The 27067-nt window shown below is 41.7% G+C and overlaps 1 protein-coding gene across 1 annotated transcript in view; it reads right to left on the bottom strand.

Annotated features, from left to right (window-relative positions):
* Window positions 1-27067, bottom strand: part of VIPR2 (vasoactive intestinal peptide receptor 2) — a 71279-nt gene that overhangs the window by 13497 nt on the left and 30715 nt on the right. The window contains exons 3-5 of the mRNA XM_054992143.1: window positions 21025-21132; window positions 17488-17585; window positions 3099-3193 (exon numbers count right to left, since the gene is read on the bottom strand). Of these exons, the coding sequence (XP_054848118.1) occupies window positions 3099-3193; window positions 17488-17585; window positions 21025-21132 (301 nt within the window). The remainder of the gene's footprint in view (window positions 1-3098; window positions 3194-17487; window positions 17586-21024; window positions 21133-27067) is intronic.

The following is a 27067-nucleotide window of genomic DNA, read 5'->3' as shown; positions in this document are numbered from 1 at the left end:
CTGACCTGTCTGGGCGAGCCCCACTGCCCTGGGTGTGGGCCATCCATGTGCCTGGCTGGGACCTGGCCAACCAGGCAAAGTGGTCCCCCCCTTAAAGCTCCACCACCCAGCCATGAAACAGGACGAGGACTGACTTGTCCAGGGGCTCCCCACCAGGCACCTGTCCTCACAACTGCGCTGTGAAGCAGCCAGCTGCTCCTGACCAATGGGGATATGCCAAAAGAGCTCACCGGCCTGCTGACTTTTCCCGAACTTTATTCTGCCACTAACAACCTATTCAGAGCTCCACCTTGAACCAATTACCACGACCCCTGCAAGCAGTGCAAGGTAGGCGAAAAAACACCTCTCCCCAACGGCCAATAGGGGGAAAGGGGAAAGAAATTCCTACCTGGCAACCAATGACTGGCAAAACCCGCACTGCTACAGGGCAGGAGGGTGCGCCGAGTATGAGGCGACCATGGAAGGGCCAGGGGGTGGAGCTGCCTTTTAAGGAATTCAGCTCCACCCTGCCTCTTGAGTCCCCAGATGGCCAGAGGCATGCCCTGCCACTTTCCCCTTCTGGGGCGACAAAGGTGGCCCCAGCCCAGGTCTGCGGGCTGGGAAGGAATGGATTGTTTTCTAGATCATTTAAGTTATAATGCTGCCACAACTACCCTCTGTTCTGCATCTAATTGATATGGGGGCTGGGTAACTTTTGGCAAAACCTACAGATTCCCCCCCTCCCCAAAATACTCCTGAATGTTTAATTTAATTTTAAAAAATGTATACCCTGCCTTAACTTCACAATCAGAACAGCAAAAGCTGCAGGACAGAGACACCATAAGCGTCCAACAAGTTAAAGCACAAAATTAAAAGCTAGTACACAGAGCCAACATATATAAAACTCTTTATTTTCCACCTAATGCCCTCTGGAACAGAATAGTCTTGCACTCTGTTCATGCTTTTGTGTTCAAAAAAGCTTCAACAACATCCCTCTTTGGCTGTTTCCACATGGTGGTTTTTCTCCGTATCGGCTTCTTTACTGCAGTTCTCTTTCTGGTAGGAGCCACATGACAGAATCCTCTGTTTCCCCTGTTTTTCTCCATTTTGCTGCGATCTTTCTCAAAACTGGTTTGATATGGTTTTAGGAAAGATCTCAGTCATAGTGCCTTTGGATGCTGTGCAGATGGGAAGGCATACTCTCCCCTTCTTACAACAGTACCATTTTCTTTACCTGTGGTGGCCCATCCCCCTTACCACTGTAGGGCTTTCCTTGGGGTTCTTATAAAACCTGGTAATATGTATTGGTTTTGTTGCAGAGTTGTAAGGGGAAGGGCCCTAGCTGCACATTTCTCCTTATAACCCCACAACATAAAGGATACTTTTTTTAAAAAAAAAAATGAAAGCTGGGAACGAGTGCATTGTTGCTATAGATTGTTACAATACTAAAACTATTGCCAACAAAAAAGCCTGAAAACGCCCTCTGGTGGCAGGGAGGGGGGGGGAATAACAGTCACAGAGTGTGGAGGGGGATGCCCCATTGCCACCGTGAATGCCTCTGCATTCACAGCAGCAACAAGAGCTACTGAGGTTAGTCTCCATGTGGAAGCAGTTTATGGTTGAAGACACAATGGCAAAAAATCCTAAAATGACAGAAAAGCATATAACGAATCAATGTGCTCCTGACTGAGCAATTTGTTTAGAAAACTAGTATGTCAGGGGAAAGCCTAGGCTAGAAATCTTCTGACATTTACAGTGAAATCTTAAGCAGAGTTACTCTAGCTACTCCAGAGTTACTCCAGAAGGGCCCCATGGCACAGAGTGGTAAGTGGCAGTACTGCAGCCCAAGCTCTGCTTGCGACCTGAGTTCGATCCTGGCAGAAGCCGGGTTCAGGTAGCTGGCTCAAGGTTGACTCAGCCTTCCATCCTTCCATGGTCGGTAAAATGAGTACCCAGTTTCCTGGGGGTAAAGTGTAGATGACTGGGGAAGGCGATAGCAAACCACCTCGTAAAAAGTCTGCCAAGAACAAGTCATGATGCGACGTTCCCCTAAGGGTCAGTAATGACTCGGTGCTTGCACACCTTTACCCTTACCTACTCCAGTTTAAGCCCACTGAAATCAATGAGTTTAGCAACGGGCTTAGACTGGAGTAACTCTGTTTAGGATTTCCCTGTTAGTTTTCTACATGCAGGGAATCTCTTTCATCACACATAGTCCACCGTGCAACGCCCCCCCCCCCGGTAGTCCAAAGGAGGTTGAGTTGAGAAACAAGTGGACCATCCCAACTGCAATCTGCTGAAACTAAATCTAAGTGCCAAGCTGGGGAGGGTCACGTTCCTAAGAATGCTTTCACCAGAGCAAGCCCCCAGTTAATTAAATGGGACTTTCTTCTAAGCAGACCTGCGTCAGATTGCTCTTTTAGCATTGCAAAAATTTCGGCTCCCGTTTCAGGATCACAATGAAGATGCCCGTTTCTCCTAAATATACGACTCAAGAGCTACACTACAGGTACAATGACACTTCAGTTTCTATTTTTGTCTCCATCTCTACACTGGCAGATGACTCACTAAAATCTTAACTTTACAGCCTATATTTTTGAAGCATTGTGATGTTACATGCTCCTATTCTTTTTACATGCAAAAGAGGGGGGGGGGGACCCATACCACAGATACATACGGAACTAAGATCAGTCCAAAAAACTCTTTCCCTCCAAGGCTCACCAAGGTATGTTTTTACTATACATTGTCTCTAATCTGACTGGAAGTTCTATCCAGGACCAAAACTCTTTCATTCTTAGATATGGTTCACACATGCACGTATATAACTTCGTTTTCCATCATGTGGTGAAATGTTTGAACTGGCTGCCTTGAAAACTACTGTGTGAAGTCAGATGTAACAAAAAAGTGCTCATAGTGTCAATCTTTATTACGGGCATAGACCACACAATAATAGCATGCAACCTACAGTCAGGGTAAGTCATATTATGCTCATAGCGCATTTCCCGTTTCTTGATCAATTCTGCACCTTTTATCTGACTCATTTGGCTTTGACGAGTGTTCACAAACCAAGACGAGATATTCAAAAATATCTGCCCCTTCACATCTTTAGGCACACTTACCTAAAAAGGCAAAGAATTATACTTCCTGTGGTCAGAGCAATGAGAGATGCGCTGTGCCCAAGGGTGTAAATTGCTTTCACCAGAACATAGAAAGTCTATGAGGGGGAAAAAATGACATTCATCAGTTGACAAGGAGAGCATAGATAAGGCATTCAACAGCATGGCATTGTTTTAACCAGAGCCTAGATATTACGGACAGAATGACATTTGCCTCTTCTGGGTCTCCGTGTACAGTCTAGACATGGGAGGTATGGATGAGTAATGAACTTCAGGTGAACTTCAGAGCACTTGGTGATAATTGTCTGAAGGATGATTAGGCTGGAGGAAAGGGAAAACTCCATTGTGCCCTAGGATGATCCCTGCCATCTGCAGAGGAGATGACCTGCCCATTATGGAAGTTGGAAGAGAGTATAGGAGATGAAAAAGTTAGTCTTTGAGACAAAACTATGCATGTGTGAAATAAGCCAAAACAGCAGAATATTGGACACTAGATTGCAAAGAAGATTTTTGGAAACAACAAAATAGATACAAACTAGATTTCTGTACTGATGCATCTGCCAGCAATCCAAGTATAAATGTCCTACCAAATGTGCTAGTTTATTAAAATGCTACTGCTGTGGTTTTGTGCAATTATGTTGGTTTGGCACGCCACTTTAATCACTTACTTGATGGCATCTCAAATAAAGTTATGCACATGAACAGCAGAATCAAATGACATCCCGCATTCTTCCCTCTTCTCTCTGACTCTGCATGACAATTGATTCTCCCTTTTCTCTTCTTCTTCAGTTCACTCTTCCCCCATTACAGATACTTATGAACAAACAACATGTGAAGGATAACAAAGTACTGCCACCAACAATGGTATCCCAGTAAAAAGTTCCGCACCTTTATGCAGTAATGTTATTTTACGGCAATATTATCATTTGCACTCTGGATTCCCATATCACTGGACAACAACAACAAAGGAAGGGAAACATACAACATCACAGCACAAATGAACCAACATCCTATGCAATAAACTTGACGCAGATATGTTATTTATGGTGACAGCCCTGTGATGTGTGCGATACTGCCAGTTGTACAGAGACTCCTCTTCTTCAGCACCAAGTATGCTGACAGCACCCAAGAAATCAATCAATTCCAGGTGAGTTCAAAGGAAAAAGATATGAATTCCTGTAAAAGGTTTGCTGGTGGTAGAGATGCAAATCCATGACCACATTATTCCAAGTTAATTGACTTCTGATCGTTGTTTTGGGCTTCTATGTTCTACCAGTAACGTCTGAAGGAAACAGGTCACATGGGACAGGGTCAGCAATATGCTTACTTCCTATAAGCCAATAAGGTGCCAATTTAGGGTAAGAAAACTAAACGCAAACAATGGGCTAATAAAGAATGGCTACTGGGGCCATTCAGTGTGTGGTTCCTAAAATACATGACTATGGTGTTAACTGTTGCTAATTACCAACTAAATGTAATGTCTGTAATTATGGGTGCAAAGCTATTTCTCCTGATATGAATATCTTAGGACTGGCACCCAGTGATTTGGAAGCTCTTCTAGACTTCTCCTGTCCTATATGCCTTAATTAAAAAATATATATCACATTCTCGGTCTCAGATACTGGAGGTGTTTGCACCAAACTCTGCTAGACTTCATTGAGTAGATAGGCCAGAAGTGCATTTGTTCCAAAAATATCTAGTCATGTAGAAGAGAGTCTGCACAGCTTTCTATTAATATGGTTACTGGCTATAATATGCTAAAGCTCGCTTGAGTTTTTGACAGGGTGTTGTTTCTGCTTCAAAGCATATTTCTCACTTCCGTTTAACAAGACGAAAAAAGTCATTAGACAAAAGGTTAATTTGTAGCTGCAAGGAATATGAAGCCTTTGGAATCTACTAGAATTTTAACATTCATCACTCTGGAGTAGTGTTGTATTACAGCAGGTGAGACGTTGATTGACATTAACAACAACAACAACAACAGCGCTCTTCTAGACAGATTAGTGCTCCACTCAGAGTGGTGAAAAAGTCAGTGTAATCATTATCTCCACAGTCCAGCTAGGGAGATGGGGCTGAGAGGACTGGTTTACCCATGGCCATCTGCTGAGTTCATAGCAGTAGCAGGATTCGAACCAGCACAGCCAGTTACACCAAGCAGTATGATTTGTATCATTTACCAAGTACATTGCCTTTCTGCCATTACATCCAAAGTGGTTAAAACTACTGCCCACAATATAATACAGTAATACCTTCTATAAACCTATTCTACATAAAGCTGTTTCATAGCGTTCTTTATCCTGGGTAGTTTTAGGTGGATAGCCTAACACCTTTATCCTGGGTGTAATTTTTTAAATTAAATGAGGTGGCAAGTGCTGGTGGCATGATTGGCCCAAGTAGAAATAAATATGGTTGGTCTGGTATGACAGACCCCCCCCCTTCACTTCCCCAATATGAGGCAGATTTTCCCGCCAAAATTCAAGTTTGCCTGCTTTAGCTGAGCAGCCCCAATTAGAGTGTCTCTGTTTGTGGTTTGAAAGTCTGTTTGTCCCACCCTGATAAACATAATTTTGGCTTTTTAATCCAGCCCAGAAACTTGATGGGGGGAAAGCAGGAGCCCCCTTCCTCTGTGTTGGAAATGGTACTGGAGACTATATAATGTTCAAAATAAACAACAACTTTATTGAACAGACAGGGATGGAATAAGGACAGTCAGGGAATGAAAGTGCTGAGGTAGAATTTGTTTGATAGTACGGGTTACACTATGAGTAACAGGCAAAATATTAACTTAGTTTCTGATGTTCTTGGTTCTTAACAGTGAGAGGTGTTTTACTTAATTCTTTAGTTACAGCAACAACGTTTCTTCACAGACTTCCCTTTGACAACTCAGGTTTCCTGGAGTTAGTTTAAAACTTTTTTCCCTTCACAACATACCCAGGGTCCTTCTCAGAGCCAAATCCTCTTTAGAAACTGGGCAGAAATTAATCTTCTTCTCCTAAGAAGATATAACCCTTCTGATTTTGTCGTAACAAAGAGTCTCAGCCCACTAGCCTATCACTCTTGCTAACACACTCTCCCAGTTCTCTTCTGACGTTGTAAACGGGCTTCATTCTTAACTAGAATTCTTCTTCAGGACAATGATGTTACAGTTAAGGCAAAAGATTCCTTTTTCCTCACTTCAGAAGGGAACCTTCCCTGTCAGACTCATACATTCTCTCTCTGAATACAAAATCCGGTCAGCCTGAAGACTGGTTCTCACTGACCAATCAGAGAGCAGCCTGTCAATCAAGCTTTCATTCCAGGCAATTGATAATGCCTCTTTACCTTCCAGCTCTCTGATTGATGCACTTAGGAAACCTTTAAAGTGCATTCCGTCAAAACTGGAAAGGACATGACATTGATCCAAGTGTAACAACCACCTCCCAACTATGTTGGAGACTATTAAAAGACCTGCACAGCTAGAAATAAGGCCTCCAGAGAAGCTCATGGAGAAGGCAGCTGCAGCTCTTCTGAGAGGCAGCTTCAACATGGAAGGTAATCAGTGAAGGCTCTATAATAACAGCTATTTCATTCTCTTTTCAGGAATTTAACCACACAACCCAAAATGAAAAAGGGACAGGAAGGAAAGAGAACAAGCTAATTCATGTATGAACTCCTGAGTAATTTATGAAACTGTTCCATAGTGACTAGATGGAATGACTGCTGCAAAAGACAGTTCTAAGCGGGGAGGAATTAAATCACAATTGGTCCCAGGCAAGCTGATGGAGGGGGCCTGGCACTGCCTTCCCCCTCCCCTCTGATGCAGAAAGGTGGAATGGCTGCTGATGGAGGCAGAAGATCTGCCACATCTTTTTCTTTCCTTATGACAGTTAAAGGCTAGGAAAGGCAAAGTTTAAGGAAAAAATAAGGAAGCTAGAGCCAAGAACATGCATGTATGTTTAGTCTATACTGCTTTTCATATAAGACCTGTTCAAAAATAAAGAGTCACACTTGTGACTCAGCTCTTTTGCCCCTTTTCTCAAAAGGCAGATAGAAAATGGTTTCCTAACCCATGTCTAGAAGGATTCTTTTATGAGGTAATTGATATGAAGCTACAGCAGGGAATCTACAGTGGAAAAAGCAAAGATAAATGTGCAGAACAGAGTCAAAAGATGAAATGTTAGGAAGAAACAGTGCCAGAAATGAATAGAGAAGAAGAGTAATTTGTGGACTAAAATGGGCAAAGAACTACACCGGACCAGAAACAATGGGTTAATATTAAAGCCAAAAGAATTATCAATGAAATAATAGGAAGAACCAGATTGGCTAGCGATCTTGGAAGTTTGTTGCCTTCCTCTGGGTACTGAGCAGGAGTCACAGTGGGAGTAGCTGTGAATTTCCTGCATTGTAGAGGGGGTTGGACTAGATGACCATTGGGAACTCTTCCAGCTGTATGTTTCTATGTTGGAAAGAAATTGTTAGGATGATCAGACGGCAATACTTCTACACAAAAATAACGTGAGAGCTCTCCTACATGGAAATGATGTCTTCGAGCTAAGCTACAAGAGACAAATTACAAGAGGACGCGCACGTGAAGGGAGTAGCAATGTTAGCTGGGAAGGTAATGTATTTCTGGACCAGATAGTTATTGTTAGGTGAAAGCTTGGCTAACAAGGGTACGTAAGCAAGAGCCATCAGTATTCAAATGTAGCATCTTCCTTCTACTGCACACTGGAACGGTCTGTGTCTCGAGAAGACCTGCTTGCATTATGTAACACAAAGAACATTTTTAATAACAACAATTTCATTAACTTTGTTTCAGAGATAAGAAGGCTCACAAAAATATTCACTCCAGGCTTTGATCCTCCATTAGCATTTTCATTCTCCTACCATTTTGAAGCCAAGGATATGTAATTAAATATTCCATTTCTCCCTGTCCTAGCAAAAAAAAGTATTAAGAATAATAAAGATATGGGATTTGACAGGAAAGACCTAAATCCATAGCAATGAGAGAGGAAGCAGCTCACTCGCCTGAGTCAGGTGGGATTGGTTTGATCAGCAGGCTGATGCAGTAAATGAATGACAGTGCTGGTTACTGAACAAAACTGGGTATGTTAGTTTTGTTTAGTGACTATCAGAAATGGCGATAAACAGGAATCAAAAGGGGAAAAACTGCCAAATGTTTCCACATCAAGGGTAGCATACTACAGAGAGTATTTCTCTTTTAACCTAACAGCAATCCTGTTGGGTCAGTCCAATGGTCGAGAGTCCTTTTCCCAACAGTGGCTAGTTACAATGAAGATAACAAGATGGTGACTGTAATAGCACACATTCTTGTGTACTTTCAGGGGCACTCCGCATTCTGGGCTTAATGGCCAAGCAGGGTTGGCAAAACAACCCCCGTCCATCTCTTGACAATTAAGAGATGCTCCAGCAGTTGCGTAAGAATGAAATAAGAATTCCTTGGGCCCTTTTTAATTGGAGGACTCCAGGATCTTCTAAGAACACTAACAAGCTGATACAGAGAGAGGCTAGCTGGTAGCTAGCAAGTCAGTCCTTGGAATATATGTTTATATTTTGTTGGAATTTACTTAAGACTGTATGTAGACCCTTCTCCTTTTCCTAAGAAATCCTGATAAAAAATTATAAGCAGATCTATTTTTTTCTTTTCAGCTCTTCTGAACATACGAAGAGGGTAAACAAGATCTTTAGCTCTCTATTAAATGCAATTATTTACTTTCATTTGGGTATTCAACCTTAAAAACATCATTTGGAGATACTATGTAGTTCCACTACTCTGATTTATATTTTGTTTTTATCTCTTATGTATCGTTCACTGTTTTATTGTTTAAATAAAAATATATATAATGATAAAAAAGAAGATAACAACTCTCACCTGTTGACTCTTCCCCAACATTTGACAGTCAGAGGTTCCACTGGCTAATAGCCAAGAACAGACCTACCCTTGACCAATCCCCTTGACCAATCCCCTTTCAAATTCAAGTAAGAGGCCATCACCACATCCCACAGCAGTGAATGTGATGGCCAACTACTTAACGCATGGAGTAATACTTCCTTTTTCTATCTTAAATCTACAGTTAATCAATTACACTGACTGACTCTGAATTCTTGCATAATTTGGAGAACTCTATCATATCATTCCTTCAGTTGCCTTTTTTCTAAATGAAAAAGCCCCAGATGCTTTAGCCTTGCTCCACAGGGCAAGCGCTCCAGTCCCACGATCATTTTCATTCCTCTTTCCTGTGGGTGATACCTTGGTCCAGCATATCTACGGGACTGCCTCTCTCTCCCTATGTTCCACCATGGCAGCTTTGCTCATCTGAACAGGGCCTTCTGCAGGTGCCACCTTGCACATGGGCAAAACCAACAGATGCCTGTATGCGTGCATTCTCTATGGTGACCCCCACACATCATATAACAACAACAACAAATAACAACAACAACAATTAATAATAACAACTGTGCTTATATACTGCTCTTCTAGACAGATTAGTGCCCCACCCAGATCGGTGAACAAGTTAGTGTTATTATTATTATCCCAACAATACAGTTGGGGAGCTGGGGCTGAGAGGAGTGGCTTACCCAAGGCCATCTACTGAGCTCATGGCAGGAGTGGGATTCAAACCAGGAGAGTGCTGAATCGCAGCAGAATCACTTAACCACTGTGCTACTGGCCTACCTGAATAGGTCAGGAAACCTCCCACTCTCCTGGTTTTCTATAAACAATGCAAAACTGAATTACTCAAGAGGGCTTTTTACTCAAACAGGAGGGCTGTACTGTAAGGAAGCAGTCTCAAAGAGATGCATAGGAGATAAGAACTACAGATGTTACTTCTCTGTACTGTTATTGCTGTAAGTATGATTCTACTGAATAGTTTATATGTTGTTTAATACATCAGTTTTAGAATTGCTTATGCTCTGTTTAGCATTTCTTCGACTCTGCATTAGTTTTAAAGCTTTGCAAATTTGCATTTAGATTCCCAATTACATAAATATCTTTGAAATTGACTGTATTGACTCACAGTGTGCAATCCGCCTTGAGTCTCAGTGAGAAAGGTTGACTATAAATAATGTATATAAAAATAAATTAATAAAATAAAAGTTCCCCACCTGAGATCCAAAGCCCAGGCTGCAAATTCCTCACTGCAAGATAATCCCAAATCAATCAGAAAGCTCACTGGATGGCCCAGGGGAGTTATTTCTTTAGAAATGCTGCCTCTCCAAGGAACTTGCCTGAAGCAGCTTACAAAATAAAACATTAAGCATTAAACGTTATTAAGTAAAATCTAGCATTAGAAGCCCAGCCAGAGCATAAATACACTGAGCAGCTTAAAATAAATTTAACCGTTTTTCAAGCTCAAGACACTATAAAATGGTATTTAATCAAATCAACCCTTAATTAAAAGTCTGGATAAATGTTTTGGCCAGGCACCTAAAAAATAGTGGAGTAGACACTAAAAAGACCTCAAGGGGAAGGAGAGAGGTCACTACTGAGAGGCCACTACTGAAAAAGCTCTGTCTCTGGTTGCCACCTGCCTCATCTCTGAAGGCAGGGGCTCTCTCTCTCTCTGAGCATAATGCACCTCCCAGGGTTGTTCTGAGGATAAAATGGGTGAGGAAAAAAACCCTGTGCAGACCCACCAAACTCCTGGAACAAAGGATGTGACAAAAATAAATACTAGATAGAAATGGAAAGAGCAAGAGGGAGAAGTGCCCTGAGGATGTTCCTATATGACTGGGACAGCATAATAATGAAGTCCTGGGGATCCTACTGGTTCTGCACATAAAAGCAGCTGTTAGTTGCGGCACTTGGCTTTTCTAAAAATAGCAAGAGCCACTGTAACTGCCCACTCGTGCTTCCAATGGGCTGGAATACCAAGGAATACTACATCCGACCATTGGTCAAGCAAGCATAGTATGTTTGGCATCAGCTTGCCAAGTTCTCCTGCAGAATTCCTAACATCTGAGACACATTAATGGAGATGCCATTTGAATCTGGGACTTTCTGTATGCTGCCTCGCCATTGATACTGTCTATGCATCACCAGGGACCTAGTCACTAGCTCTTGACTTGGCAGACTCACCAAAGACCAAGCATTGCATCTTTCATAAGTAAAATCCACCTGTCTGGGCAGGTTTTCAGGACCCAGCCATAAATCACCAGTGCTTCTGTAATATAAGGAAATTTAATTCTGCTTTGGTGGGTTTTCTCCCTTGCTTTTGTTACCAGCACGCACTTTCAAGACGGGATGAAGTATAAAGTGAAGTAAATGAATGCTTAACAGTGAGGAATCAACAGCTTTGTTTTTTAAACAGCATGTTCTTTGGCAGCAGTTAAATTACAATGCTTTATTGTGTGTTGTTTGAAACTATTTTTATTTATTTATTTATTTTAACTAACATATGGTTATCAATATGAGGCTCCTAAATTGGATGAAACAGAAAACTAAAACAAACTAACATATTTAACCAGGTATCTATTTGTAGATTGGCAGGCAGTTTAATTTGTGCAACACCTGCCACCACATAAACCACTTTCAATTTAAATAAATAATATTCCTGCATGGATTTTGCAATTCTCTCCTTTGATACAAGAAATGCACATGCCAGCAGGAAATTCTTCTGCAAATGCCTATGAAATGGATAGGTGCTAGCCATGCTCTTGGAAAACTCCTTTATGTTGCTCATGAATTAAAATCTGTAGGAATAGCACTGCACTGTATGCTCCTCCTCACCTTCAGAGGCAAAAGGGATGGCCTGTAGATGCAGGGCCTTAATAATGGTGGCACCTCAGTTTACAATTTCATCTCTGCAATGGTTTATTTGCTACCAAGCTTATCTAACCTTAGATGCCAAGTTAAGATGATTGGCTTTTGGCTCTGGATAGACTTTGATTAACTTTCTTTGAAAAGATGGACTGGTGCTTTCTGATTTGGGGGGTGATACTAAATGATTTTTAAGCTGATGTGTTTTAATATAAGAGACTTATGCTGTGTGAGCAGTATGTGGAGTCTTTTTTTAAAAAAACTTCTACTTAAATTATTAATAGGGCTGCAGCTGCTATGAATTAATTAATCTAGTATAATGTCTCATAACAACAACAACATTCTATTTATATACCGCCCTTCAGGATGACTTAACACCCACTCAAAGCGGTTTACAAAGTATGTTATTATTATCCCCAAACACCCTGTGAGGTGGGTGGGGCTGAGAGAGCTAGAAGCTGTGACTGACCCAAGGTCACCCAGCTGGTTTCAACTGGAGGAGTGAGGAATCAAACCCGGTTCTTCAGAGTACAGACCTGCGCTCTTAACCATTACACCAAACTGGTTCTCTCATGAAATTGTTCATCTTATTTCTATTTTTTAAGTGATTTTGTGAATCAGCACTCTACCGGTTCAAATCCCACTACTGCTATGAGCTCAATAGGTGACCTTGGGTAAGCACCTCCTCTCAGCCATGATAGTGATGATATCAAGGTATATCGTGGCTGTTAGGTCTACTAGGGTCACCAGTACTGTGCTCAGGCCTGCAGGGATGGTCACCTTTCCTTTGGACTCGGGATACGCTCTGTCCCCTATTTTTAGTAGGAGTTCAGAAAATTCCCCAGTGGACACCTCGCCTCTCAAGTGGACCCTCATGTTCTTTCTTAGGGAGAGTTTCCTGATGAGAGGCCACAGATACGACACCTTGACACACATGGTAACTTTGTCAGCTCGAGTTCCCCTTGGGACTACGGGCAGAGTTTGCCAGAAGTCTCCAGCCAGCAGCACTGTGACTCCGCCCATTGCTTTCTCGTTGCCCCTGACATCTTTGAGGGTTATGCTCAGTGCCTCAAAACACCTCTTCTGTGCCATGGTGCTCTCATCCCAGACCATGAGCTTACAGTTCCACAGCACTTGGGCCATGTTGCTTTGTTTTGAGATGCTGAACAGGGGTGTTTTTGCATGGATGAGGTTAAGAGGCAGCTTGAAGGTAGTGAAGGATCATATGCCATGCCTGAGTGAGCCTTGACCTTCCATGGAAGCGAGAGCCTCTCTCCTTGTCTTCCAGGATTGCTTTGCTCATGGAGAGACTCTGCCGCTCTGTGCACCTTGGGGTGATCTTGCTGGTACTCGGCCACTGCTGCTTGATGCACCGCAAGAGCAGGACATGCATATTTCCTTGCCGTATCTCTAAGCTGCTTACTCTTTTTAGCGTCGGTGTATCTTGCATGACGTCTGCCAGAAGGCTTCTTGGCAGCAGTAAGGGGTGATGGCTGCAAGAGGTGTGAGGTGGAGTTGGACTGAGGGAGGGCTGGTGTGGTGGGCACTTCAAAAGGCTCATGTGAGAGGTTTGCATTGAAATGGCCCTGAGAAAGGTTATGTACCATCTCCCCATGAACATTTAAAAACTCAGCTGCCATACTGACTTTTATATAAAATCCCAATTCAGAAGTCTTGCACGGTCTTTCTTCAACTGTCTGCAGTTTACCTGATTTTTACCTCAGAACACAAGAGTCCCACCAATCAGGCTGCATATGCAAATGACCTCAGTACAGAGTGGCTGAGTTGGCAGTTGGTGGGGAGAGGGGAATGAGCAGCCTCCCAGCCACGCAGGGAAGCTGTGTCCCTATGGGAAAACACATTTTACCCCTTTCTACCCCCTTAGGGGGCGAATTTCTTAAAATCCCTTCTTAGTGAGCCTCTACATCATGAAAGGAACTTTCTCCTCACATTCCTAGGTCCAGGGGTGTGGGCTGGGCGTTGAGTCAGTCAGGAAACATCGTTTTTTACTTTACGCACGCACGCATGCACAAACACAGGCATGCACGCACGCACACACATGCACACACAGCTTTTTTTCAGCGGGAACGCAGTGGAATGGAGTTCCGGCACCTCTTGAAAATACTCGGCAATAGCACATGAAAATAATATTATTTTAAAGAATCCCTCTCCCTAATTTCCCTCTTGAGAGTTCCACCACCTTTTCCCAGAAAAAAACCCTGTATGTGTGTGTGTGTGTGTATTCTACTAGTTATGTAACTAGTATAACTTATATTCTACTATATAATATTTATTGCATTATAATATATCCTCCATCTCAAAAATTTAAAACGAAGCTGCAAAATCCTCACAAGGTTGCAAGTTTTCGGATAACATTAATATCCCTGAAGAAATACATAACTGCTTAACAGTGGGAAGAACTGGAATATTTCTTGTGAGTTTCCTTAAGGACTTTGTTATTGTTTAGCCTTTTAAAAGCCTGTAATTAATGAAATGCACACATTAATTTTTTAAAAAAACTGTGTATTTGTGTGTGTAATTAGAAAGTAGCCATTCTTTAAAATGGAAAAAAGCTTTAAAAGCCTACAGACAGCTGCTATCTGCACATACAACAAACATGCTGGGCTTTGACAGGTCAGAATGAGGAAGTCCAGAAGGGAGCTAATTTTAGTTGTCCCGAACCACAAGAGAAACACAGCTGAAGTCTCTGCCAAAAGGTCTAAATGATCTATTAAGGAAGGGGTCACTGGTACAAAGGCCCACACAGAACATGACGTATGCATAGATCACAAGTTCTCGATTCTCTGTCCTTCTCAGGCCTAGTTCTCAAATGCAGGGGAACGAAGTGACTGAGGTGACAGAATGGTGACAGCACTACCTCAGACGGAAGGAGAAGGACCACATTTGGGAATGTTCCACTGTGTTGAAAACTCCCTGCAAAGAGAAAAGCAGCTCCCAAAGCAAAGAGGTGGCAGAACTTTTCTTCCAGCTGTGCTGGTTTTCTATTTGCAGAAAGTCTTTTACAAGAAGGATTTTTCAAAGCAGGAACCCACCACCTGCAGTCTTTAGTAGTACAGTTCATTTTGTCTCCTCCCCTCACCACTTGTTCTTCAACATGTGTGAACCAGGCATTAGAGTGCTTCTAAAAATGACACAGCAAACTATGGCAGGATAAGATTATCTGTTTCTGGGGTGTGGCATATCCTGGAATGCACCATTCATTAAAATCAAACACACTCTTGCATGGAATAAGCTGTGAGAGAGACGCTACACCTTTTATCTTGATGAGCTAGTTTTCTACATGCAAGACATTTTTATATGGGGAATGCACTCAACAATGCAATTTCATGCCTGCAGTCTGAAGCGATACAATCCAAAATTCCATGCCTCAGTCTGCTACTTCACTCTGTTTAGTGTGTAGAACACCACTTGGAATATTTGGGCATTTAGGAACATGAGACAGTCCTGAATTACTCTCTCTAATATAATGCTTGAAGCAGGAACCCATTGTGGGAAGATTCAAATGCATCACAGACTATGCCCATGGGATCTCACAGCAGACAAACTGCAAGCTGATAGTTATATTAGAATGTAGGCGCCTGAAGGTCAAGTGCTTCTGAAATTCCCACTTCCACCCTCCCTGCTGAATTACTTTTTGCAGTGACTCATTGTAGGCCAGGAAAAATAACTGTTGCCACAGTCCCAAAGGTAAGTGTTGCCTCAGTCTTGAATATATTTTCCTGGAACCAGGCCCAATGGATTTCATTCAAACCCAACCTTCTTTAGAAAATAACGTATGAAAACAGATAATAAGTTCTATTATTTGCACCAAGGTTTCCTTTTCAAGTAAATTTATCCAGCATATCATCATAACATTCAGCATATCATCATAACATAATCATAACATGATTTATTACATTAATTACATGCAATGAGTATGCTTGTGCGCATGCACACACTCGCACAACATGTGGTGTGTGTTTAAACTGAATCCCACCAACTTCCCAGGAAGTGAAAAAGGACCACCAACAAAGGCTTGCTGGGAACTATGGGGCCTGCGTATATATGTGGGGGACTCACAAGGACTTGCGGGTGCACCTCTTCTTCCGCTCACCCTCTAGTTCCTCTTTCCTTTCTCTGAAAGCCACCATAGCTGGTCCCCTTTCCCTGCTTCCTTCGCTCCTTCCCAGCCACCAGCCAACCTATCTTTTATCAATTCCTCATAATCAGCTATATTTATTATTTATTCACCTCATTTATGCTCTACCTTTCTCCACAATGGGGACACAGAGCAGCTTACATCATTCTCCTCTCCTTCATTTTATCTTCACAAAAATCCTCTGAGGTAAGTTAGGCAGAACGTGGCACAAAGACACCAACTGAGCTCCCATGTCAGAGTGGGGTTTCAAACCTGGGCCACCCAGATCCTAATATGGAACTCTATTTGATACACCGCGTTGGCTTTTGGGCATCCATTGAATGGTAGCAAGCAGCAGGGCCTGGCTGAGTCATGCAAGCCATGTGGTGGCAAGGCACTCAGTGGTTGCTGTCTGGCCTGGCTCAAATAAGTCCTCCCTCAAAGGTCATAACAGCCGTAAAAAGGGCCCTGGCTTTTATTGACAGAAACCAAGGCTTGAATGCTGGCAATACTGTTGCGGAAACAGCCACTGAGGGTATTCATTTCTTAAAGCTACCGGTGCTGCTTCTATCATTTTGGAAGGGGAGTGTTCACATTTTTCTGCAAACTGGGAGCTGTTCTCAGGTCTGTAACAACATCTGTCCTGTCAGTCTATGGCTATAGTCTCTGATTTTAATAATCCCCAGATGGGGCCACGTTGGGAATTAGACATATTGATATATATAGATACACACAGTGTGATTTGGGTATCTGGTGAAATTTACCATGATATCATAAAAGTTCTGTACAATTAATTCAGCTGTGCCACTGACCCTATTGCTTCCATGTCATCATAGCCCATGAAGCAAGCCAATCAGCTCTAAAAAATTTAAACTACTGTTCTGGTATTCTTACTGCCTTGCGGCAATTCAAGATGCTAGTTTTAATTTTAAAAGGCTGGGAGGATTGGGTCCAAAGTATCTAGGACTCCACCTCCCATGTTGTTCAGTCAGAATCTCTACTAATTATGAGTCTCTCTACACAAGACATCTTACACAGGGACGCTCTAGTGACTTGCTTTCTGTATGGTCTTATATTCAAGTGTACTCTGTCCTCCTAGCAGTGCATGTGTATCCACAATGGGAGAATAAATGTAAGATCTTTCACTTGAGCGTCCCCATGTAAGATGTCTTGTGTAGAGAGACTCTTTTGTCTTACACAAACAATGCTTATGTTGGCTTTCCAACAGCTGTGATCATCATTACGGATGGAGCTCTAGCACTCATGTTTAATTGACTTCATTTGTGTTTTTTTAGTTAATAGTTCTAATGTCACTGGCTTCCAGCTTGGAAGAGATTGGGAGGATTAGAAATGGAAAATAATTAAGTAAATCAAAAGGAACACTGCTGTGAAAGTTTTGCACTGGGTTCTTCTTACCCACGAAATGGAAACATCAAGCAAGTTATAAAGCATATTGTTCTTCAATATTTCTGAAACTGAATTAGCAGTCTTACCGTGCTGTTCTCATCAATGTCTTTATATCCACAAGCAAGAAGGAAATCTGGAAATATATCTGTCCATCCTTTACTTGTACACTTTTTACTAATATTTCCTAGAAACAAAACAAAAATGTAATGCATCAAAATCTGGCAATTTTTCCCAGCAGAGTCTTTTAAATAAAGCCAGCAGAACCTCTGATCTTCACCTGTCTAATTAGGACTGCAGATTATCAAAACGCTGTCTCGCACATCCGATTCAAATTCCTACGGCTTATCCATGGGCATTGCCCTAAAAGGAATACTTTGTGCAAACCTACTCCCACAAAATCCCTACTATCAAATACTTACACTAGATCATTGTGTAGTGGAGCAGAATGACTCATTAATTTATTGGGCAAGACTTAGGTTGGTTGATGCCCCGGAGGGCCACTGGTGTAACCAGAAGCAAACCTAGCTGAGCCCTGCTGGCACTGCAGGTCTGCTTGGCTCAGCCGCAGCCTATCCGTGCTGCCAGAAACCAGGTCAAGCCAAGCATCCCCTGGGATTCCAGCAGTGCCAGAGGAGCTGCACAGTTTGAGCTGTTTTAACATCCCAATTTGCCCCTATGAGGTTCATCAGCAACATCCCAGAATGTTGTTATGCAGTATTTAAAAATCACTCGGCAGGGAGGTCTATCAGCCTCCAGCTTTCAAGAAGTCTAATTTGTAGCTATAAATCTATGTGATAAAAAAGTAATTTGAATAAAATTGTCTCCATTAAAAACTCCTCTTATTCCTTTCTACTATTATTTAAGGGGATATTGCATGATCTATAGAATGGTTGCAGGGTCAGATAACCAGCTAGGCAGAGAAATGTACTTTGGAGCAGCAACAAATTTTTGGGTTTGCTTGTAATGGGTTTTTTTTTAAAAGCTCATCCAATTATAGGAGGAGGAGCAGAGATGAGGGAAAAGTTATCGAATGAAGAGCAAACTGGAAGGATTCCGCAACACACAAGAAAATTATCTGGAACTCAAATACACAAATAGGCAATCTGTGATGCTATGTCTACTGTAAAGTTGCAGCCCTGACTGAAATAATCTCATCAGAATGCATACAAATACAGGTTCACACAACCTGTGAGCAGCCAACCAAATGCATCTCCAGTCAGGTACAGTAGCTTGTTAGGCTGTGTCAGCTCCAGCTCTGTGTGTGGGGTGGGGGGAGGTGACAGACAATGGCCCCCGCAGACCTATCTGACCGAGTTCCTTGCCTCTGTCCATTCCATTTCCCACTTCCTTTGAGCCTCTTCCTGTTGCCCAGAGGGAGATGGTCAGGTGCACAGCAGTAGCTGCCCCTTCTTCTTGCTCTGGCCACTGCAAATTTGCAGGAAGGCCTGGCTCACACATGCAAGAGAATAAGGTGGCGATGAGGCAGCAAAGCCCTGAGACGGTAGAAGGCACTTCATGGTTCAGAGTGCAAATGGTGTTTTCCAGCTTCCTATTAGACAATTCATTAAACATGAGTTTGATGAATTAAACCCCAACCCAACTTGCATTTAATGTGCAACCAGACTCTAACGTTGCATAGAAACACCTTTAAAATAGCATGTGTATGTACGTGCAAATCAGTTCCTAAGCATGCACAGAGGCTGGAGGAATGTCATTATTCCCTCCCTTCCACCCCTGTGCACTTTGATAGCAGAGAAGGGCTGCGGGGGGAGGAGGGAGAGGGTTTTTGTCTTTCTGCTGGTTCCACGTCTCTCTTAGGCAGACACGAATTCCCCCAACCCTTGTTTTTAACATCTCATCTAATCAGACTCTGATCGAACAAGAAGTTAGCACACCAAGAAAAAAGTTTCTCTCTTTTCTGTTGGCTTCCCATACAGGCTTTCTAACAAGCATTCCAAAATGTGATCCTCCACCTGATGATGGGGCAGTCCGTGGGGTCATCTCAGGTCTCTGGCCCCTCATCCTCCTGCATTTGTGAACCAAGCATAAGAGGCATGAAAGTAGTGACTGGGCAAAGGAGAAACAGCAGAGCCAGGCAGCTCCACAGTTTGGCAGTGAGCCCCCTGCTGAGATGTGGGCAATGCCACGGTGCATAATGACCCCTAATAGCAGTCTGGCTGCCAGATGCTATATATCTCTCCCTCTCTCAAACTTCTCCAATTCTGGACTGTTTTTGGTTTCAAGAGTCACAGGTTGTGTAGACCTGATATAAGAAAACATACTCATCATCATCATTCGCTCAGCATCACATCCAACATGCAAGACCCAAAGCCACACCCAGTCTGCAAAAGCAGTAGCGTAGAGGGCAAGGGCAGAGGTGGTATCTATCAATCACTGTTTTATTCTGCTCTTCCTTCAAAAGCTCAGAGTGGGGTACAGGGGGAGGGTCTCTCCTTCCCATTTTATCTTCAAAGAAAGCTTGTGAGGTAGCTTAGGCTGAAAGACAAAGGTCGCCCTTGAGCTTTATGCCAATGTTGAGATTTGAACATGTCTCAGTCCCACTCTAGCCACATTGGAAGAATGGAGTGTGTACCAGTTCTGAAGGCAGATGCTGCCCTGTGTTAAAAAGTCCTTATAAAAAGAAAGCCAGAACAGGAGGCAAAAAGTAGACTAGAACCCTTTCTTCATTTCTGTCTAAAGTAAGGTGTTTTGTTTTATTGGTTTTGGAATCTGGCACCCGCAGTCTGAAGTGGTATGGTCCAACCCACCAATTAAGCATTCCACCACCTGATTCTCTTAGCTGTATAGACCGGGTCCTTGTTAATGCCTGTCTGTAGCAAAATGACCCTTCTTAAATGATGGTTCAGGGCTTTTTTTCAGGGGGAAAGCGGGGGAACGGAGTTCCGGAACCTCTTGAAAATGGTCACATGGCTGGTGGCCCCGCCCCCTGATCTCCAGCCAGAGGGGAGCTGAGATTGCCTTCCGTGCCACTGAGCGGCGCAGAGGGCAATTTCAACTCCCCTCTGGCTGGAGATCAGGGGGCGGGGCCACCAGCCATGTGACCATTTTCTCCGAGGGCAACCCACTGAGTTCCACCACCTCTTTCCCCAGAAAAAAAGCCCTGGTTCTGCCCATCTTGAGACACTAACCAAGCAATCCTTAAGATAGCAATGCAAGTCTTAAAACAATAATCTGAACTTTTAGATGCATGTTAAATAATAACATTTGATTTATATACTGTCCTTCAGGATAACTTAATGCCCACTCATAGCAGTTTACAAAGTGTTATTATTATTCTCACAACCACCCCCCTGTGAGCTGGGTGGGGCTGAGAGAGCTCCGAGAAGCTGTGACTGACCCAAGGTCACTCAGCTGGCTTCAAGTGGAAGAGCGGGGAATCAAACCCGGTTCTCCAGGTTAGAGCCCTGCCGCTCTTAACCACTACAGCAAATTGGCTCTCTTATGTACTTTCGGTATAAATTCAGCACATCACCAAATTCAAAACTCTTTGTGAGTCAGATGATTCTGGACTTCTTGCTGCTGTAACAAATGTATGAAATCTCCCCACTGCTTCCCTCCCCACAGTAAAACACTCTTTCACCAATATAAAGAATTTAAAATACCTGGTTTGCTGAAAAAATGGCTAAAGATTTTTGGACAAGGGACGGTCACAATTTCTCCAATTTCAGCAGAGTGCCAGCAAGTTAGGTTATCCCAGGTACCAACACATCCTGGAAGAATAAGTAGAAAGCACACCCTTGAGTAAAATTAATGCTTTTGAGGGAGGAAAACCACTGAGTGGCTCATATGCTTGAGACCAGAGGAAATAGGTCATTTACAGAAGGGGCGTAGTCATTCCCCCTTCACATGTTTCAGACCAGATGTGATTACTCCACAGGGAATGGTTGAATTCATGGCCTTTTAACTCTCTGTGTGTGTACATTTTGCATACATCTATGGACTGAAATTTCAATTCATGCAACAGATGATGTGGAGGACTGTAGCCCATAAAAACGTACACTTTCAATGAATCTGGTAATCAAGAAATTACTGGAACTTTTGTCAATCAAAAACACAATATATAGCTGACTGAGAACAGTTTTACAATCTAATAACTGCAAAGATCCCCTTTTAAAACTAACCTAAGGAACTGGGCTTGAATATGGACTTTTATACTAAAAAGATCGTATTGCAAACGACATTCTTCTGAGATACCAAAGTGAAACTTAGGAATCTGGCTCTCCTAGATGCATTAAATCTGCATAGAAGTAATAACAATATAAACTTGTGGGTAGATACTTTAAAAGATGTTGGAAAACAGGGTATGTTATAGATTTCTTAGGGTAACAAATTTTAAGATTATACTGTTGTTAAAACACTGGTTATGATTAAGAATGTCTCAATAACTATTTCACCTAAACATTTAATACATCAAGAAAAGAAAGTATAAACTTTATTTGGTCAAATGCAAAGTATATTAGGTAAAATATAAAACCAACAGTAGCTTTGGCTGTTCTTCAAAAAGCAAGGAGATTTAATGTGTCCAAATCTTCTGAGATAATATCAAGTTAGTAAATTTAAATTTTATTTATAAATGGCTTCACATTGATAAGAATTTGCCTTGTTATGTTCTTGAGCAAAACTGTTAGCTCATCCCACTAGCTTGATTTCCTTCGTACTCTAATAATTTTCAGAGAATGTGTCCAAATGATTTGAAAAACCCAAAGATCTTACTAGAAGATGTTTTGATAATATGGGACAGACTGCAAACCTTGAACTTGGAATCTTTTATATTTAACTCTCTGTTTCAGATTACAAAGCTGTGGTGGAGCTGGGTGAATAACAATTGTGTTAGACTGATTGATTGTTTTAGTAGATGACCCAGACAAACTAATGTCAAGTTTAATAAAAAATAATATAGATTTAAAACTGTTACAGCATTTTGTGTTAACACAAAGATAGCAGAAGAGAAACTGCATAATACCTTATTAGAATTTAAAGATACGATATCTAGAAAATGAGAAACGAGCGCACTATTGTCTTGGTTATAAAAAAGTTTATTAAACTATATCCCTACAAAGGAATCAACTTTCTTAAAAAATAAAATAGAATAAAAATTTTCAGCTGTGTAGCTATATCTCAGGATTAGGAAGCAATATTTTTAACATCCTCTTAAGGTATAATGGATTTTTTTTAAAGAAAATAGTAGGTTTTTTATTTAAAATATTTATTTGATGCCTTTCCACTCAAAAATTGGATCCCCAAGCAAGCAAACGATAATTAAAACATTAAAATTACATTTAAAATACATATATAAATACAGTAGTAACTTCAGTAAAACATAGCAACATATGAACAAACATACACTATCAAAGAGGACTTCAATAAGAAGTTACTGGGGGTATATCAAATGAAACAGAAAAGTCTTCACCAGCTGGCGGAAAGCTATGTCAGAGGAAGACAGGCAAATCTCCCTAGGGGAAAGAGATCCACCACCAAGAAGGCCCTTTATGGTACTATAATTCACATAAATTAAAAGCTGTTGAAAAGAGAGCAATACAATTGCAGGAAATGGGGTTTCACTTCAGCAGACTTTGACCAAATGTGGTGATTCTGTGCAATGACTAAACATTTTTGAATAATAACAGTAGAAGAAACTGAATGCATGATGAGCAATAAAATTCTAATTACACCTTGCTTGGTTTGTTTGAAGATCACCTTTCTAATGTAAACAGAAGTATGATTCACTGCCACTAATAACAGCAAATAGTTGGCAAAGCAGTAGAGGTTTACTGCCTCTAAATATGAAGATTCCCTAGAAATGTATCTCCAAGTCCACCACATAACCCACCTTTCGCTCCTGAGATTTCACCAGGAACAGCTCGTACATTCTCAAGAATCTCTTGTCATTTTTAAAAAAATGACAAGACTCTTGGGACTCTTGAGCGTCAGCCTTCTACCTGATTATCTAATTCCACGGCAGATTTATAGACACAGAACATAATAAGCATAGGATTCATATGCTTTCCTACAAAACTATAAATGAATACTGGGAGACAATAGTCCTTTTTCCCGGATGCATCAACTGTCTCCTGGATGTGAACAATTTACAGCATATTTCCAGGCTTGATAATCAAACAATTGGTTTGCTTATCTCCTTCAGGAATTCTGCACTAGCAATTCAAGTAGGAATTCATCCTTTGATGGGTACACTAATTAACTAGATACTTTGTTAATTATCTCTTTGTTCGCAGAATGGATTTATTTACAAAGATGATCATACAAACACCTTCATTATCATACAATTTAAGAAATTTTCTTTATCTGTTTGCTGATTAAATACAATAAACACAGTTTAGTGAGCAGTTTCAGCTATTATAGTATCAGGAGCAATTTTTTTTGGAATCCTATTAACAAAACGTTTACCAAGAATTACTGATTAATTATGCAGAAATACATCCAAATACCTCCTTGGAATGTGCCTTGTTAGGTTACTTTGAACTCTTTGGGTGTGTATTCGAAAATAATTTTAATTGTTTTACTAGTGTTACTGCTTTAACACATCTTGGTTCTTCCTGTCTGGGACAACAGAAAATTTTGTTATACTTAGAAACATGAGGAAGATGTAAAGAGCTTGAGATGTGTATTTTGAAGCCAATTTCAAAACATAGTAAGTGTGAAAGGTAGCATAGATTGAACATATGAACCTGCTTATACTGAATCAGACCATTTATTGAGGTTAGTATTGTTTACTCTGATGGACAGCAGCCCTCTTTCCTTCATATCACCTGTTCCTTTTAACTGGTGATGCCAGGAATTGAACTTGAGACCTTCAGTGTGCAAAGTAGATGCCCTTAACACTGAGCTATGGGTACTCCCCATAACCCTTTTACTGGGCAAGCAATAGCCAAGACCTAACCAGACAGATACTCATGATATTAGTATAACAAAACTGTTACCATTGTAGATTAAGAAAGCTGTAATATGTTCCTACTAACCAAGACAGTATTACATGAATAATAACAATCTGATGGGCCAAACCATTTTATATACATTTCACGGCTAGGGCAACTCCAATCTAGGACATATCAGCTGGATTTGCATCAGGAGTCCCTGGAATGCTGTTTTCTGACCATGCTCGACTGGAAAGCCCCTTCCTATTTGCCCAATGCCTCAGCCAGCTTGGCCCAGCCGATGCTATCCTGGCTAGTGATTTATCTCAGCATAACTACAACAATTGCTTACCTGCTGACTACAAAAGTAACCAGATCCTTTTAGCCTTGAACCAGTTTTCTGACTATACTTCTGCATACTGGTTAGTATGAAAAGTAGAGAAGATCAAAACAAGGGACGACTCTGAACCAGAGAAGTGACATTCAGTAAGATACAAAGAGGGATTGCTCTTCTTTCTAAGAGCCTCTCTCTATGGTAAACATGTACACAGCACACTTAAGACTGTAACACTTCTCCACTTGTAAGGGACTACTGGGGACTTGGGGAAAAAAAATCATCATCCCAATAAGAGATCCCACAGCATAGAGCCAGCATGGGTGCAAATGTGAATAATAACAACAAGATTCGATTTATATACCACCCTTTAGGACAACTTAATGTCCACTCAGAGCAATTTACAAAGTGTATTATTATTATCCTCACAACCATCACCCTGTGAGGTGGGTGGGGCTGAGAGAGCTCTGAGAGAGCTGTGACCGGCTTCAACTGGAGAAGTGAGGAATCAAACCCGGTTCTGCAGATCAGAGTCCTGCCGCTCTTAACCAGTACACCAAACTGGCTCTCTGGATGAGTGTCTATATTCACATCACAATGCTCACCCAAGCCACACTGAACTAATCTGATACATGTTGATATGGATAGTGATTCACACATCCCTACCTGGACACTATGCACTGTGCACGTCTACTCGTGTGTGACTGAAGTTGGTTTAGGGCTTGTGAAGTAGATCAAGATGGGTAGCCATGTTAGTCTGTCTGTAGCAGTAGAAAAGAGCAAGAGTCCACAGTAGCACCTATAAGACTAATAAAATTTGTGGTAGGGTAGGAGCTTTCAAGAGTCACAGCTTCAATTTCTTCTTCATATGTGAGGTAGGTTAGGCTGGCAGGTAGCAACTGGCCCATCAGCACCCAGTAAGTGTCCTGAAAGAGTAGGGATGTGAATGACTTCTCAGACTTAGTTCAACACTTCAACCACTATCTAGTTCTGGAACTACAGACAGCACTCAGGTTCAAAATACTATGCTGAATAAGGATTCCAACAGATAAAACCATCCATCCTACATAAAGTCAGCTGCTTAATGTTTTAATGCTACATATATTAGTAGCAACAAGATCTATTTTATGGCTTATAAAACCATTTTTGAGATGCATTAATTTATCTTTAGTGTTCATTTATCATTCATTTTATACACCCTGTTAAGGAGATGGTTTACAACTTTTTAAAAAATTCCACAGTAATATAAAATGAATCTACAAAAAGAACAGAACACAGTCTTCTCTAAAAACAGCAGGAGAGTAAAACAAACACTTAGAAAATATTTAAAGCCTGATAAATAAAAATTTTCCATGTGTTAGCCTAAATGGGAGGGGGGTCTCCTTGTGAGTTGGGGGAATTAGCGTACAAGGAGAAGCCGCGAGAGGGGGTAACTTAGCAGGATCTCCACCTATGTCTACAAGGATCGTTTCCTTAGAGGACTCTCTGAATGAACCAGGCGGGAGTTCAACAGGAATGGTTTTTATTAAAGGGATAACAAACGCAAACACAAAGAAACACACACAACATACATAACATATACATAGATTTAACTAGAAAAAAGGGAGGAAAATGGAGAGGAGTACAGAGTCTGGTGATATTTACTAGTCTAGAAAATAGAGGACATCCATAGAGTAGCAGGTGAGTGACTAGAGCTTCACGGGAAGAAGGAGACTCAGACACACATCTGAGGGTGTGCATAGGGTCCCAAGAACACACACACTGGGCATATGGCAGGGTAGTCCAATTATACTGCAGAATGTGTCCTGGGGAAGAATCACGTCTTCTGCCCAATAGCTTAATGGCTGTTTCCAGAGGTGAGACAATAAAATGGGGAAAGTTTGATTATACCTTCCTGGGTAAGAAAAGGTAAGAAAAGTGATGACCCACAATTAGTGGAAGGAAAGAGTTTATCAGGTCCCTGATTAACTTAGTTTAGGAAGGAGGGAGGGGGAAGATTGGCAGGGTGTGGGTGCTTAATTCAGGAACTCTTGAAGACCTTTCATCTTTATATCTATGGACATCTCTGGGGTGTGGGGCTGATAGCCAGACTCACCTCATGACTCCAGTAGTTTTCCATCTTCGGCTGGAGTTGGGAATGGCTTTTGCCTATAATAATAATAACAACATTCGATTTATATACCGTCCTTCAGGACAACTTAATGCCCACTCAGAGCGGTTTACAAAGTATGTCATTATTATCCCCACAACGAAACACCTTGTGAGGTGGGTGGGGCTGAGAGAGCTTCAGAGAGCCGTGACTAGCCCAAGATCACCCAGCTGGCTTCAAGTGGTGGAGGAGAGGGGAATCAAACTCGGCTCTCCAGATTAGAGTCCCGCGCTCTTAACCACTAAACCAAACTGGCTCTTCAGTTTACCATGTGCTTGAAGGAGAGGGAG

Source organism: Eublepharis macularius, chromosome 11, assembly GCF_028583425.1.
Source record: "Eublepharis macularius isolate TG4126 chromosome 11, MPM_Emac_v1.0, whole genome shotgun sequence".
Lineage (NCBI taxonomy): Eukaryota > Metazoa > Chordata > Lepidosauria > Squamata > Eublepharidae > Eublepharis > Eublepharis macularius.
The sequence above is the reverse complement of the archived record's forward strand: the minus strand, read 5'-3'. Positions and strand labels throughout refer to the sequence as shown.